Raw genomic sequence first — 17,583 nt, forward strand, 5'->3', positions numbered from 1 at the left:
CATTTCTGGATGATAGGACATAATGCTGTGACTGTTCATTTATGTGTGGGCCTCCAAAACCCGATCGTCAATACTTGAAGAGAAGAGACTGGATTTTGTTCAGTTTTGTTTTTCCTATGTTCTGCTTCATGCCTTCTAGCCCATAGCAGTCACTTGTTTTAAGTAGATGGCATATCTATTTTTAGATTACTTAGGTAGTGTTTGCATTCGCATTATTTAGCTCTTCTTTTACTTCTCTTCTGGGGGTAGCAGTAAACAGGACAGGTATCCTGTCTGTTTTGAAATGTCCCCTGTGACTTACCCTATAATGTAGCACAGATTTAATCTTCCCAGATGACATCAATTATGGCTAAATAAAATGCGGTGACCTTAGATCCTACTGTGTAATGCTGGGACAGCCTTGATCTTTTTGCTTTTCTGATGGCAGCTCTGAGGCGGGGTGATTTTTTTCATTTCTTTGCACATCACTCATGATAAACTGGTGCTATTTACCTCAGCAGAAAAGGGTCCCTGAGGGGTATGGTGAGGGGCCCTGTCAATGTAGATTAGCCCCCTGAGTTTCCATCTCATGTCTCCCTGCACTGCTCCAGAGAAGTGTCACTCATGTGGAGCTTCTCAGATCAGTGAATTCCAGGACAGGGTGGCACTGGCAGGATTATCCCAGAGTCTATAAGAGCTGTGGCTGCATCTTTTGGCCCAAGGACAAATTTGAGGTCTGCTGGTAAGTTAAGCATAGGGAAAACAACAGCTAGCTTTGAACTTAGAAAGTGTGGGCTCTCATTTAGGCAAGTCACCTAAATAGTCCAAATCGTAGGTCCCTTAGCTGTCAAATGACTAAGTCCCTGCTCGGCTATGCTCACAGGCTTGTCATTAGGATCAAATGAAATTATACATCTCAACAGCCCTTTCCAGTTTGCAGAGCTCTCTGAACATTCAACTCATTTAGTCCTCCTGCCCCCCGGCACTGGGAGCTGCACCTGCGTCTGTGATGCCCATCTCGACTCCACTAGGGCTGAAGCGCCACCTGTCTGCAGAACAGAACTGCAGAGATGACTACCACAGACAGGAACGCATCTGTGACCACCTAGGGATGCCTATTCTGTCCCAGACACTGCACTAGCACTTGACCTCATTTTCTTCACAGCTACCATATAAGGTAGGTACTTTCCTCCCTTATATTTCAGAAAACTGAGACTGGAAGAGGTGAAGTGACTTGTCTGGGACCACAGAATCCTAAGCGGCAGGATGAAATTCCAACCGAGTTCTGCTTGACTTCAAAGTCTGCGTTCTTTCTACTTCCCCACCCTGCTGCTCAGAATCTAAAAGGTTCCTCTGCCCATATTCACCTGGGAGTACCTGCTCGTCTTCTGAGGTTCAGCTCATCTGTAATGCCATTCCTGAACCCCCACTTCTTCCCCACTGGTAGAACTGGCCTCTTCCTTCATTGTGTCTTTACTAGAGCTTACGAAGTTTATACTTTTAGTATCTGTAGCACCAATTAAACTTTTCTGTTTAATCGTCTGTCTCTTGGATGAAACCTTGAACTCCTCAAGAGCAGGGACTGATTACCAGTCTCTGCTGCTTTGCACTGGGCTGATGCAGAATAAGTATTCCGGAAAGTTCTGCTAAATTTATGAAAGGAAATCAGCCTCCCTGGCTGGAGTATACATAGGAAACGCTCACTGCTAACAATCTTAGAGTGATGGTTCTCAAACATGGCTACACATCAGAATGGCCTGGAGAGCTCTAAAAATAGTCTTACCCATAATGATTGAAGGGCGTGGGCATCTCTACCTTTGAGATCTCTCCAGGTGACTTGGAGGCACAGCCAGATTTGGGAACCGTGGCCTTCAAGCAGTTCTTTTTAAACTTTAATGTGCCACCTGGAGCCTTTGCTAAAACGCACATTTCAATTCCTAGTTCTGGGGTGCAGAACTTGTGAGTCCGCATTTCTAACAATTCCCAGAGCACACCAATGTTGCTTGTCTGTATTTTGAGCAGCAAGGCCTTAGAATACTCTACAAATAATCAATGTCTCAGAGCATGAGATGGAAGACAGCCTTCAGCGGAGGCCTCAGGCCTGGTTGTGTGGACAGGCAGCATTTCCTGGAAACGGACCATGTCTGATTCAGTTCTGATGCCCAGTATCCTGAGTAGGGATGGACAGAGAGTAAGATCACAATTTCATTTTCAGTTTGCTGTAGAAGTCTCTGAGGACCCACATTCTTTTCTAGTTCCTCAAACATAACTTTAGTCTCTCTGGAAGTGATGTAAAATCAAGAGGCCTTCAGGGTACCATTCCTGAAGTTAACGAGCTGAAGCCAAGCTTCACTCTGCTCTCATTCTGGATGGTGTTTGGAATTTCCCAGTAGGAGCTGGAAGTCTAGGAGTCTGTAGGGACACACAGGCTCACTTGCTTCCAAGTGAGAATTCTCTTTGTCTCTAAGGAGGGTCTGCCTCATGCAAAGGAGTGTCCTTCAACCACAGCAGTTGGCAGCTCTGGCAGAACTTGATTCCCTGGTTCTCAGAACCTGTGGGAAGAGCTTGAGTGCTAGAGCCACACAGTCAAGGGTTCGAATACCAGTTCTACCATCCACTTGGCTAAGTGACTCTGGTCACATCACTTCCATAGCCTCAGTTTTCTTAAGCTGAGAAATGGGGATAGTCACACCTATTTCAAAGGATTATTTTGAGGACAAAATTGCATGAAGAATATAAACCTCTGAGCATAGCGCCTGTTCCACTAAAAAATAAAATACCCAGTAAATGGTAGCTTTTAAGCAAAGCTGGTCCCTTTAGAAACTTCTAGAAGATTTGGTGCATAATGGAAACACTAAGTATGTCAGACTTTATTTTGTCCTGCTCAACCTATTTCCTGAGACAGTTAAGGGCTCTGAGTTAATATAATATGTGTAGCTGGGTTTGATGGACACTTGAGTTCTAATGTACTTCTGAAGAAAAGGCTTTAAACATCTTCTGTGACCCTAGGGAAGAGTTCTGGGAAGAGACAAAGATGCTGGTTTCCTGAAGGAGTCCATAGAGGAAGATGCCCCGTGGATTATCGGTTTCTGTACTGAGCATGCCCGGCACAGCAGGCTGGCACTGAGGCTGGAAAAGCAAAAGGCAGACATGAGTCTGCTCCGGGGAAGCACACACACAGGCTAAAGTTGCCAGTCACGGGGCCAGACATATTACTGGGAGTGGCTGAGACAGTTAATGGAGGAAGAGACACAACTCTATAATTTTTTAAATCCATCGCCAACATTTACTGATGGGGACACTGAAGCCCAGAGAGAGGAAGAGATTTGCCAATATCCAGGTAGCAGTTAACATCAGAGCTGAACCCAGGCTCTCTGTCTTCTGGTTGTCTTTAGAAAACTGCAAGGCAGAAAGTGATTCATTTTTTCCTTTCTACTTTGGTTCATCTTAGAAAATTTTTAGTGCCCAAGAAAACAATGAATTGATGAAGGGTTTAAAGTCATACCATGAATATATAAAAAGATCACTGAACATCAGAAGCAAAATGTTTCCAAACCACAACTCTTTCAGTTTATAGATGAGACTGGAAACCAGAAACACCAGGTAACCAGCCCAAGGCCACACGGTGAATGTGTAGCAGGGCTGGACAGCACCTGGCCTCCTGACTCTTCCCAGCTATGTCCCCGTGGGTCATGGCTGCGTCCCATGCAGCCGCCACCACTAACTGGATGTTTCAACATTAAATGCTAGGCTTTAATTCAAGACCTTCATGTGAAATGTACTTCTGTGTTTTCTGTACAACTGAAGTTGAAGGCATGGACCATTACATAGTTCAGTATCATCCATACAAAACTCATTGAAAATCTCAGATTTCAGTGTCAGGAAAAAAAATTTCTCTGGTGAGCAATGGGCAAGTTTTCAATTTCTGATACTATAAAGTATGAAAATAATTATGTTTTCTTATTTACACTGGCTGCCAGGAAGCTCAGAGCTTAATCTAATAAATAATCACACATATGTTTCCTCCTTTTTTCTTTTGTTACCAATTTCTATTTGATTTACTTTAATACATGTGTCTTTGGGTGTAAGAGGATTTAATTCCTTTTTGGGAAAGATGGAGACATCATCATTATCATATGATACGAATTGTTATGATAATAAATTATAATACTGTTAACTCTATAGGATGTTAGCATTATTATTACCATTACTACTATTTCTGGAGCTCCTCCCTGTGCCTGAAAGTACTGAATAGTTTACAAACATCTTCTGTGATCATTACAACAACACTCCAAGGGAGATTTTATTAACCTTATGTTAGAAACTAAAGCTTAGAGAGATGAAGGCATTTTTTCAAGGCCACATAATTGGGGAACTTCAGTTTTCTCGTCTGTCTATTGGATGTAATCATGGATATCTACTTCACAGAGTGGTTTGGGGATAGAATGCTACAATCCATGTAAAGCACATAACCCTCTATCTGCTACAAAGTAAATACTCTATACATGTTAATTATTAAATAATTATAATATTTACTACTTATATAATAACTATTATCTTAAAATAACACATACAATTATTACATGAATAATGCAGCTACTTCTATCGAAATAGATAGAATCATTATTGGATTCTGGGTCTGTCTGACTCTTTCCACCATCCCTAAGACTTTCTTTCATCCAAACTTAGCACCACTCCCGTGACACTTTGATCAGAGCCACAGTTAGATAACTGAGAGCCACTTCTGTGGCCATGCAAGCCACACCTCCATCTGCCCATGGTTACTTTTCAAGTCACCACAATGTGTGTGAGGTCAGGGGACACCTGGGTGACTGCTATCCAGGAGTCAGGTGAATGCCATAGTGACAGGTGATGCTGACAGGCAGACACTTCTCTTGGTGTGCTTGACTAGACCCATTTCTGTTTACTGCATGTCGCTGTGAGTCTACATGACAAACCTACTCTGGGACAAAGTTCCTATTTGGGGATTGATCTCTGCAGTTGGTTCCGAGAGTCTGCTTTCTCCTTGATGGCAAGCCTTTTGGGTGGGGTTGCCTGGCATCGCTAAGCTGAGGCACCCTGAATGCCCACAGAAGTGTAAATGTGAAACCTGTCTTCTTCCAGATTGTTCACCTGATCAAGATGTTCTCAGGACTTCCTATCATGACCATCAAAGTTGCTCAATGCAGTTAGGATGACATCCTCATTTATTCTAAGGATAAGCAGGCTGTAGCATTCAAATTACTATTCCAAGGTTCAAATTCTTTCCCATATTACTTTTAGACTATCAAAGTAACTGCCTCACTTTGCAACAGATCCAGGGAGTTCAGGCTCCTGCCACGCATTGCTGCCATTATTAATGACTTCCTCCCATTGCAACTGATTGCCCCAATCAGTTCTAGTCACACAGGATTATTTTGCCATACAGCCATCTGAAATTGACACATGCAGCTTACCATACAGCATGCAACAAGGCAAGGGTGAGGCAGGAAATTCTCCACTGGTTGGCTTACCTATGTCTGAAATCTTTATTTCTGACAGAAGACAGGAGAGCAGGGAATAGAAGAAAGAATGAGGTGTTAGCAGCAGGGTTAGAAGCATTATTAGCAGCCTGAAAACTTGACAGCAATGGTGCTATACAATACTATAATAAATAAAGACTTAGCAGCTATGACACTGATGTATTTTATATTGGATATTACTTGTCAGTAAGTTCACTTACAAGCAGTACATATCACAGAAGAGGCATGGTTTCGCCTGCACCACTACTGCTGACTTTGGGGGAAGAGGACTAGGTTGACACATTCTGCTGCTTTAACAAGGGCTAAGACAGGGATTGGAATGGTGGATTCTCTCCTCTGTACGGACACATACCCAGAGATACACAGGCTTACTGCTCTGCGTCTCCACGTGCACACTTCCCTACAAAGAGTTACCCAAACTTGGGTCACTTCCCAGGAGCCTCCTCATAAAAGAATACAGAATTGGAGATAGACTATAATTAGAAGGGAGGGTATGACACAGAAACAGTCCTAGGAAAAAAAGGCTGGAAGAAAAAATATATCAAAATGATAATATACTTCTAAATTTTTTTTTCTAATTTTACTTGTATCTCCCTTCCTTACCCACTGTCATGATCTCCCCAACAACTGTAGGAGGGAGGCAGGGAAAATGGGGTCTCTTATTGGAAAGAGGTGAAAACAGAGGTCCAGGGAGGTTCAGTGATTTGTCCTAAGTTGTACAGCTTCTCTGCCGAGGCGAGCTGATTTCCACGTCCACGGCGCTTTCTGTTGTGGTCCATATACACAGTTGACTGACACAAATATGCTCAAAGGATCCTTCTTCCTTGACAGATGTCTGTGCCAGTCAGACTCATAATAGACAGAAGAAGGGCAGAGAATATTCCACTGGTGGTCCTCTTCTCATTCAGCCGATAGCTGATTTCCTGTGAGCCTACCGCGTGTGTGCTTGTCTGGCCCTGTGTGTGGGGCCGATACTAACCCTTCTCTTTAGGGCTTATGGCTGTTGGCCCTGCCTTCCTTTCACACGTGCGCTGCAGAGTGAGATTCTTGCAGCAGGACCTTACCTCCAGGGAGGAACTTAACAAGGCATTAAGTCGAAGCGGCCCTCATTGGGCCAGGTGACAAGGCTTTGGTGAGGCAGAGGTGTGTAATGATCTCTGGATTTGGGTCCACCATTTTAGAAGCTGGACCTCAGGCAGGTTCTTTAAATTCCCTAAGCCTCCATCTTTCCATTTACCAAAGGGGGATAATAATAAACGCCTTACAGAATTGTTATGCTTGGCAAATAGTAGGAACTCAGCAAAAGTGAGTTTTCTTTTCCCCTGCCCACTGTGGAGGAAGGCTTTCCAGCTCTGGGGCCTGTCCTGCTCACATGGACCCTGGCCCAGAAGACAGGCAGATTCCATTCCCTAAAAGAGTTGGGAGGGAGCTTGGTGCAATTCCTCTTGAAAGGGAGTGTAAGGCTCCCTTATCTCTAAAGCACAGCTCTTCCATGACTCCTGAGCCCACCCTATGACAGTGCCCTGGTTCTAAAATGATCTAGGTTAGGGAGGCATAGAGAAAAATCCAACATATCATGTCCTTCCCTGAGCTAGAAGCATGGCTGTGCTCCATCACTCAGGGTCAGGATGGGGAAAGAGGCTGACTCAGCTGCTTCTGCAGCACCTGAGGAGCAGAGAGGTCAGTTATCTCGATACTGGTCCGTTGAAGGGAACTGCCCTTGGGCTCGAGGGATCCTCCTGCCTCAACCTCCTGAGTAGCTAGGACTACAGGCAGGTGCCACCACACCCAGCTAATTTTTAAAATTATTTTTTGCAGAGATGGGGGTCTTGTCAGGTTGTACAAGCTGATCTCAGACTCCTGGCCTCAAGTGATCCTTCTGCTTTGGTCTGCCAAAGTGCTAGGATTATAGGTATGAGCAATGGCACCCAGCCCCTTGTTTTTATAAAAAAGGTTCATGTGACTCATTCTAATCAGTTTAGTTCTAGGAAACAGAAAGAAGATTCAGTGGCTTCCAAGGAGTCTAACGTTTGGCTGCTAGCAGCCGTCTACGTCACAGATGTACTCTGGATGCCGGGGACATCTCCCTGTCCTAGGTGGCTTGTCTTCACTGTAGTGCACTGGGGAAGCAGCAGCTGCTTGAGCTGGGAGGTGAAAAGTCCCAGAGTCTGATAGGCGAGGCTCTGTCCCATCCCTGGGCTCAGTAGGTAATGTGGAGGGGCCCAAAGGATGGCAAAGGGACGTTATTACGAACTATGAAGAAAGCATCACCTTACATACCTCAACTCTAGGATGTTGGTGACATTTCCAGAGGGGAAGATCCTTCTAATGTAGTTGAAATCACCCACATAGAGGCTCCCATCGGAGCCACAGGTGAGGGCCACTGGGGCCAGGAGCTTGTTGCCGTCAGCAAGGCCATTGCAGCTGGGGCAGGAGATGCTTCTCCGGCGTCCATTGCCCATGATGCTCCCGATGACAGGCGGCTGCTGAGACACAAACTGGTTCTCCCCATTCCCTTTGTGCAGGATGCCTGGGACAAGCAAAAACAGAATTGCCTATGGAGCAGGAATGGGTATCTTTTCCCGTGGCTGACCACAGAGTCACCCTGATTTTGCAAGGCATGCAAGATCTCCATCGACCATCTCCAGGCTCATAGCCCAAGGCTTTGCCTCACCCCCTAATGGAACCCAGAGTGTCCTAAACAAGTCATACGGATTTAATTCACTCCAAAGCTCTGTAAGATAGGTACTATTATTATCCCTATTGTAACAGGGGACTGTCCAGGTAGCTTAACCGGCCTTACCCAAGGTCACACAGACGGTAAGTGGAAGAGCTCCAGAGTCTGGGCCCTTAGCCATTCACCTATACTGCCTCTCAGGTAGGTTGTCCATATCTCCTGTACCCAGTCCATAGCTCTATGATAGCATGAATTATTTATCGCACTTACCTGTTTTTCTCTTTCAATCGATACCATTTCAAGTGTGGAGACTATGTCTTTTTCCTTTCTGTATCCCCAGTGCTTAGCACAGAGCTTGACAGAGTAGATGCCAATGAATGTTTATAGAAATGAATGAGTGAAACTCACAGTCTCTTCTCACCAAAGGAGAGTCCAGAAGCGACAGGTTTTTACCTGGCTTTGTTATTAATGGGCTGATCCCAGCTCCTGTATAGGTCTCTTTACTGCTTTAACTGCCCCTGGGCCTCTTTCCCCACCAACAAAATGAGGGGATTAACCTCAATGACTCAAAAGTTTCTTCCTACATCTATCCTGTTTCTTTTTAGTCTGGTTCCTCCTTTTCCTCCTGCACACTTCACAGCCTCCAAACTGGATCCTCTGCCCGCTGCCTCACCTCTTCCATACTGAAGCCCGAGTGAGCTGTGCTCTTACAGATAATCAGGATTGTCTCCCAAACTGTTACCTGTTAGCTTTGTCAAAGCTGTCCTTTGTTCAACGGATATCTTTACTTTTTATGTACTCTAATCAATCATTTTTCTACCTTAAAGTTTGTGCTTTGTTAGGTTTTAGGCAATCCTTTCCTGAGATTTTTACAAGTACTCGACTAATTTCTCCCTCCCCTCCCCTCCCCTCCCCTTCCTCTCTTTCTCTTTTTTCTTTTCTTTCTTTTTTTTTCTTTTAAATTGAGCCAGGGTCTCACTCTGTTGCCCAGGCTAGAGTGTAGTGGTATGTTCTCAGCTCACTGTAGCCTTGAACTCCTGGGCTCAAGTGATCCTCCCACTTCAGCCTCCTGAGTAGCTGGGACCACAAGCATGTGCCACCACACCCAGCTAATTTTTTTAAAAAAATTATTTTAGTAGATATGGGGTCTCACTATGTTGCCCAGGTTAGTCTCAAACTCCTGGCCTCAAGCGATCCTCTCGCCTTGGCTTCCCAAAGTACTGGGATTATAGGCATGAGCCACAGTGCCTGGCCTTTTAAATATTTTCTTCCATCAAATTTAAAGTGTTATCTTTCACATTGAGATGTTTAAGAAAACATCTGAATTTATTTTGTATACAGTGTGAAGTGAGGACTTAATTTGTCTCTACATATTGAGCCAATTTTCCCAATACTAAGTTCTAAAACACCTATCCATTCTCCACTGATATGTGATGCTATCTCTGTCATGTTCCAAGTTCTTATATATACATGGTATGTGGCAAAAACCTCTCCTTGCCGACTGACATCCATCCTATCCACCCTTTCCTTCTTTTGCAGTTACAGAATCCTGGCTATTTAGTTGGGCACATGACTGCCTGGAACAGACCATGAACCCTGGCTCCAGGGCAGCCACATCCACAACTAGGTTCTTGCAATGGCATGTAAGTAGAAGTGATATGAGCAGCTGCTGGGAAGTGACCTTACAATGCAAGGGACTTGCTCTTCATCCTTGACCTCCTTCCTGCTGACTGGAAAGTGGATGTAAAGGCTGGACCTGAAGTGGTCCCCTTGGATCATGACTTTGGAGACGAAAGCCCGAGTGGAGCATAGAGAGAGGAGCCTGGGTCTCAGACCCTGCAGCCCTGGATTATCTACCTCCAGACTTACAGAGTGGGAAGTGAAGTGAGTGAGAAGGAAACTTTATTTCCAATTCTGTTATTTTGGCTTTTCTGAAATTTGGGGCCAAAGCTTAGTTTAATTACTCTTCCCAGGTCAGTTTCTGAATGCGTTCTATTCCATGGAATCAATTTATCTGTTCCTGTGCCAGCACCACACAGCTTCAGATAATATGGTTTTTCTAGGATAGCTATAAATATAGATATTTGGTGAGTCCCTCTTCTTTGTTCTTAAAGGCTGCATTAGCTATTTACAAGTCTGTATTCTATCATAAATTTTAGAATTAGTTTGTCAATTCCCCCCAAAACAAGCTGTGGCTTTGATGGGCATTCACTGCCTTTTTAGATCAGGCAGGTGATATCTGACATCATTACCATATTTAGCTGTCCCATCCCAGCTCATGGTCAGAGTGAGTTATCTATAATACAGATCTGATGGTGCCACTCGCATGCTCTAGTCCCTGCAGAGGCTTGACATTTGCCTTGCATGTAGTTGAATGTCCTAATCTTCTTACCCTGGGCTCCAGCTGCTCACACCCAAGCTCTGTCTTTTGCTGTTCCCTTCATGTCATTCTCTGCTTAAATCACAATGAACCTTCTCTCCAGTGACTCTTCTTGAAGGCTTCAGCGCCTTGGCACATACTATGCCCTCTGCCTAGAGTGTTCTCCCTACTTGATACACAGGGCTAATCCTATAGACCATCTGAGACTCAGTTCAGGAGTTCTTGCCAAAGGGACACATTGATGAACCAAAACGCTGGGTGAGGTGCTCTTCTTCTAGCCTTCATAGTGCCCTGTGATGTGGCACAACATTGAAACTGCCTGGAGAGTATTTGTGTCTCACAGGCATAAAGTCTTGAGGCCATTCATTTCTACATCCCCAGTGCCTAGCACAGTGACAGCTCAAAGGAAGTATCCAAGCAATATCTGTTGATTGAGTTCCCTGATCACATAGAAGCCTATGGGATTCAAAGTGCGAATTTTTTGTTTGGCAGGGCACAAGGGATATGAGACAAGGTTCCACCCCAGCCTGGTTCAAGTAATTCTATTAATCCACTTACCACTTTGAATGTTGAGGGCATGATGTTTGTCTAGGCTCCATCCTCCAAGCTTGGACGCATCAATTTCATAGCCCTGCAGCACTGCTGTTCTTTTTTCCCACAGGATTAGATCTGGGCAGGATTCATATTCATAACCCACAGAAACTATAAGTGACAGAAGAGGCAAAATGCACAAGTGAGCTAAGCCACTCTTTGGCCTTTAGACCTGTAGGCAAGGCCCCTGGCTTATCTTTTGTAGAAGAGGAAAAAAGGATCATATTTCTAAGTGGCAACCAGAACTATGTGAAATACTAACACAAGATTGCTGAGCCTTAACAATTTTTTTTTTTTTTTTTGGAAGAGCAATTTTACATTTGAGGAAAAGTTAAAATAAATGTACCAATTACTTTAAAAGGATCTAAGTGAATCCCTTCCAAGGAAATAATCTTTAGTATGTGATAGGGTTTGTTTCTGTGTTCCCAACCCAAATCTCATGTTTAATTGTAATCCCCAGTGTTGGAGGTGGGGCCTGGTGGGAGGTGATTGGATCATGGGGTGGATGCTCATGAATGGCTCGGCACCATCCTCTTTGTGCTGTTCTCATGATGGTGAGTGAGTTCTCCTGAGATCTGGATGTTTAAAAGTGTGTAGCACCTCCTCCCACCAACCCAGGCCCTGCTCCTGCCATGTAACACGGCTGCTCCCGCTTTGCGTATTGCCATGAGTCAAAGCTCTCTGAGGCCTCCCCGGAAGCAGATGCTGCCAGGCTTCCTGTACAGCCTGCAGAACCATGAGCCAATTAAACCTCTTTTCTTATAAATTACCCAGTCTCAGGTATTTATAACAATATGAGAATGGACTAATATAGTATGGAAAATACTTTGTGCATAAAAGTCTTCACCACAACATTATTTATAATATTGGAAAATTAGGTGTAATCTAAAGGTTCAAGAGGGGTGAGAGGGTGAGCAAACCCAAGTGTATCCACTGTAGGAATACTATGAAGCCACCAGAAGTCACAGTGAAGAAGACTATGTGGTGACCTGGGAAATGCTTATGGATCAATGCTCAGTTGAAAAGACTGTTTATATATGGTATTTCTGTGTTAAAAGAAATTACGGGCTGGGCGCGGTGGCTCATGCCTATAATCCCAGCACTTTGGAAGGCTGACGCGGGGGGATCATGAGGTCAGGAGATTGAGACCATCCTGGCTAACACGGTGAAACTTCGTCTCTACTAAAAATACAAAAATTAGCCGGGCGTGGTGGCATGTGCCTGTAGTCCCAGCTACTCGGGAGGCTGAGGCAGGAGAATCACTTGAACCCAGGAGGTGGAAGTTGCAGTGAGCTGAGACTGCACCATTGCACTCCAGCCTGGGCGACAGAGCGAGACTCTGTCTCAAAAACAAAACAAAACAAAAAAAAAAAAAAAAAAAAAAAAAAAAAAAACCAGAAAAAGAAATTACACATGAAAAAAGAAAACTAGTTGTATTTGTTTACAGGATCACATATGACTTTTTTCTATTTTTGTCCATTTTTCAAATTTTTATTAATGACTATGGTGTTTTTTAAATTAGGAAAAATATTTAAAATCATTTATAATGGATATATAGAAAAGGAACTTAGTTGGATTACTTTTAAAAAGCTGGAAGTTGCTTTGGGTTTCAAAGCTTAGAAATCCCCTGGATTTACTTTTGTTTCATAAATCCAGGACCCCTTAGAAGGTCACTGGGATGAAGGCTAAACATGACAGCCTCCCTGACCCTGGGTGTATAAAAAGCCCTGTAACTGGACTGTGGAAAGGAACCAGCAGAGACAGGAATGTTATTTCTTCCAAGCGTCTTTCTGGGCAGGCACTATTTTCCAGTGGACAATATCCTACTACATGCTCAAGACAGGAATTAACAATTGAGCAGCTCCTTAAAGTTTCTTGTAGATGCCACAAAAGACTGCCGACCATTTATGGCAACAGGGCATTGGGCCGGAAGACGTCCCTGTGACCCCTTCCCCCATGGCTTGAGTTCCTTAAGCAGCCACTATGCCTCTTACTGGTCACTTGTGATCTTAGGAAAGTGACTCCAACCCAGTCACTTCCCTTTTTCACTGACTGGTGGGCACTAGAAGTGCTCATTTTATCTCAAGAGATTGTAAGGCCTCATTTTAAAAAAGATGACAGAAGTGGCTTGATCTACAGAAGGGATCATGAACAGTGAGAGATGGCACCTTTGCTCCCACTGTGCCCTTGTTGGGTAGGATGGGATGCGAACCCAGAGGAAAGATCTGGAATAAATCCAACTCTGTTCCTTCCTAGCTGTGCGTCACTGAGAAGTCATCTCACTTCTCTGGGCCTCAACTTCTTCATGCAGAATTTGGGGGTGACAATTTTTGACTCACAGAGTATAAGGATTAACTGAGATGCTAATGTACAGGTGCACACATTGCCCACAGCAGGTGCTCAAGCAACATTCTTTCATTTCCTTCCCACCTCCCTCCTCCTCTTTTCCCCCCTCTCTCCCTCCCTCCTTTCCTTGCTTCTCCTCCTTCCCTCCTTCCTCCCTCCTTCCTTCCTCCTTCCCTGCCTCTCTTCCTCCTTCCCTCCTTCCCTCCCCCTCTTCTTCTTCCTCCTTCCCTCCCTTCCTTTCTAAATAACATTACTTCTCGGCTTCCTCATTCTGTCTTTGCTGAATCTCTGCCTTTTCTGGACCTAAGGGAATGAAATTGGAATGGGGTTCAAGATGAGAAGGGATTTGCTGGACGGTTACTCTTAAGTGCTTGGTGGATCAGCTCTGCAGGGTTAGACCTGCTAAGAGTCCAGCTCTGAGCCCTTCCTGGGACCTCCTCTAATCTGGAAGCAGAAATGCATACAGCCAGCCCCTGGAAGCCCAAGTGCCAAGTGAGGCTGGGACTCCAGGTGAGGTTACAGCCAATTTCTGTTTCATCTTACAAAGAGACAGCAATAACAACAACAAAGAGGTGACTTCTCTGACTGGGTAAAGAGGCCAAAAAGCATTTCTGATGGAGGAAGAATCTTAGTTACTGCACCTCAAAAAAAAAAAAAAAAAAAAAAAAAGAAACAATTTTTTAGCTTTCCTATTTTAATGGGTAAGTTCCCACAGGATGGCTGTGGGGTGGCCAGGCAATGTCCACCTGGTCCTGCCTTTGTGGCGCATGCCCTCTTTTAGCCCCTCACAAGCCAGTACGGCATTTTCCAGGGCCCTTTGGTTCTGTAGCCTTATTGTAACGGTCGGGTTTTCCACACTCAGGTCTTTCAGTACATTCTTTTAGGTCCTGGCCAGTCACGAACAGGTCTGAAAGGTCAATTAAGCCTTAGGTACTTTTGATCTGAGAAGAGGAAGGAAGGAAAAAGGAACCAAGGAGGTAGAAAGAGTGCTCCTGCAAGTGCTATTCTCTGAGTCCTGCAGCCGGGAGGCTTACCAAAGGCTTCTGAGAGCCCAAACACCTTCTGGTTGTAGACGTCTGTCTTGTCCCAAATGAAATAATAGGACAGGTCTGGGGCTGCAGCAAACCACTTCCTGAAGAGGCGGCCCTCCACCGCTACCATGAGGTGCACCTTCATGAGGTTGAAGGGGATGGTCGGGTGGGTGAGGCTGATCCTCAGGACAGATTTGTAGCCAGGGGTCCGGCTGCTCAGGTAGCTCAGCCTCATCTTGCAGCCAGCGATAGAGATTTCCTCCTGCAAAGCCTAGAAAGCAGAGGCAGATTACAGCAAGGGACGGTCGTCGACTCACCCAGTGGAGGGAAGATGGTGCGGCCCCATGGACTCTGGGTGTTCAGGAGGTAGAGGGAAAGGCAGGAGAGAGCAGGGGGAAGAAAAGAGGAGACAGTGGAAAGAAGAGGGGAAGCAGAGGGTGAAGAGAAGCAGGAGGTGGAGGAGGAAGGGAAAAACATAAACGAGATGGAAGAAAGATTGGGGAGGGGTAAAACATGTCAGAGGACCTGGTTTCTGGGGCCAGTTTTCATGTGGTGACCTTGCAAAAGTCACCTCACCTCGCCAAGCCTCAGCCTCCTGCTCTGTACAACAGGGATGACAGAACTCATTTCATTGCAGTTTTGAGAGGAACACATAGGATATGCATATAAAATACTTAGATCACATTGCTACTGGTTCATGAGCTGTGTTATCCTAGAAAGCTCACGGAAACTTTGAATCTCGGTCTCCTCCCTGGCTTTGTGTGAGGACTGAGAAAGGTCACATAGGTAGAGTGCCTAGCACAGGAACATTGTCAGGTGGCATGCAGTGCTGCTGCTGCTGCTGGTGGTGCTGGCAGCAGGGATGTCATGAAAAGAGACTGCTGCGGCCAGCTGCCTAAGCAGGAAGGATGGTTTCTTTCTCAAAACTTTCTTCAAATGAGATCTGTTCCAAATGACTTTCATTTTCAGGAAATTAAACAGAGACTACGAGATATTGACCAAACAAATAATTATGCAGAGTTGAGACCACAGCCTGGCAGGACCTGTGGTTCACAGCCCCAGCTCATCCACAGAGAGAGGTTGGACTGCCTGCATAGAGCTTCTGGCCACTCTGGGTGGCCAGCTGCAGTGCCAGATGAACAGAGTGGGGAAGGCTGTGACCTGGGGAATGCTCAGGTCACTTAGCTACTGGGTGCAATGAGCCCAGTTCTAAGTCAGAAAGTTTAAATGAATGCCAGCATGCCCAGGCAGACAGCAAAAGCAGACAACTTTATCAGCTTGATGCTCTGGGCTCTGTTTCAAGATAGGAACATGAAATCGATTGAGGCTAATATATCTATTCAAGGGACAATGGCTATTCTACCCTATGTTTACAGTGGATGTGGGCCTTTTTCTTTTTTTTTTTTTTTTTTTACTTTCTTTTTTTTTTTTATTATACTTTAAGTTCTAGGGTACATGTGCATAACATGCAGGTTTGTTACATATGTATACTTGTGCCATGTTGGTGTGCTGCACCCATCAACTCGTCAGCACCTATCAACTCGTCATTTACATCAGGTATAACTACCAGTGCAATCCCTCCCCCCTCCCCCCTCCCCATAATAGGCCCTGGTGTGTGATGTTCCCCTTCCCGAGTCCAGGTGATCTCATTGTTCAGTTCCCACCTATGAGTGAGAACATGCGGTGTTTGGTTTTCTGTTCTTGTGATAGTTTGCTAAGAATGATGGTTTCCAGCTGCATCCATGTCCCTACAAAGGACACAAACTCATCCTTTTTTATGGCTGCATAGTATTCCATGGTATATATGTGCCACATTTTCTTAATGCCTTTTTCATCCTGTCCATTTCATAGACAAGTGTGAACGCTTACCCTCACCTCACTCTCCTGAACACAGGACATTTTAGGGATTGGGTTTAAACCAAGGCAATCTTCCTAAACTGTAGCTTACAAGTTTAAGGCAAAGCAGGACTCATACCCTGGTAAGCCCCTGGCATGACTGAAGTGCCATCCTGATGCTCTGAAAAATATTTACCTTCTTTAGCATACCCTTTAAAATTCATATCTCCCAGCACTTGCAAAGGCTAACCTATGAGAGGACTGGGAAAATCCAAGAGTTTGTTTATGTGTATTTCATGAATCTGATAATAAGCAAGGTTTTTGCCCTAACTGAATGTGCAGGCACCCAGCTCAGGGAGCACTGTAAAGAGGGTGCGACCTTTAACCCCATTTGTTCCAGAGTCCCTGCTCCTGGGAAAAATGTTTAGCTGGAGCTGAGCCAGGGTTGAGTAACAAATCACTTCTCTCCAGCAAGCTCTGTCTCCACTGACAACCATTTCATAAGAAAGGTCAGCCTGGTAGTTGAGACGGGAGACAGGCACGGAATCTCTGAAAAGGAGGTTTCAACCTGTGAGTGCAATGAGAATTTCGGAATGATTGTATGTCCTTCTTGTTGGCTGGCATCAGAAACCACTCAACAGGGTACGCACGGAAAGGTGTTTGCTCAGCCAGGCATGAAACATACACACAAAAATGTATAAACTCCCTGCTCCACCAGCGCCTGCGATCTATTAATAGGCACATCGCCTGAGTTCTCCTCGGGCAGGTGAGACAGCCAGGACTTCTCCTGGGCTTCTGCACTGACATCTCTCCTCTTCCTCAGGCCTTCACTGCTGTCGTTAGAAACTGGGCTGGGGACAGCGAAGGAAATTCAACTAGCGGAGCTTTGTTAGGCGAAAATATCTATCTTGATTTCCATCAGATTAAAATGCATCTTTCCCAATTACCTTCTTTTAATGATGGTTAAGTAAAGCGGTTGTATATATAGATTTGAGCCAAGGCCTTAATCGGCGTGAAGGCGGCGTGTGTTAAATAATCTTAATAATAACAGCTAAAATTTATTGAGTACTTATTAGGTGACAGACATTGTGCTAAGCACCTCATATATATTTTTCTCATTTAATCTTTATTATAATGCTCACCGTTCGGGATCCTTTGGCTCCTTCCTCTTGATAGGACCATTTATTTTAAATATTTTTAACAGAAATAATGAGAGAGGAA

The 17,583-nt window shown here is 44.7% G+C and overlaps 1 protein-coding gene across 1 annotated transcript in view; it reads right to left on the minus strand.

Annotated features, from left to right (window-relative positions):
* Positions 1–17,583, minus strand: part of TENM4 (teneurin transmembrane protein 4) — a 3,098,737-nt gene that overhangs the window by 55,592 nt on the left and 3,025,562 nt on the right. The window contains exons 26-29 of the mRNA XM_050757454.1: positions 14,530–14,797; positions 11,117–11,260; positions 7,782–8,031; positions 5,493–5,513 (exon numbers count right to left, since the gene is read on the minus strand). Of these exons, the coding sequence (XP_050613411.1) occupies positions 5,493–5,513; positions 7,782–8,031; positions 11,117–11,260; positions 14,530–14,797 (683 nt within the window). The remainder of the gene's footprint in view (positions 1–5,492; positions 5,514–7,781; positions 8,032–11,116; positions 11,261–14,529; positions 14,798–17,583) is intronic.

This window comes from Macaca thibetana, chromosome 14 (genome assembly GCF_024542745.1).
Source record: "Macaca thibetana thibetana isolate TM-01 chromosome 14, ASM2454274v1, whole genome shotgun sequence".
In the NCBI taxonomy this organism is placed as follows: Eukaryota; Metazoa; Chordata; class Mammalia; order Primates; family Cercopithecidae; genus Macaca; species Macaca thibetana.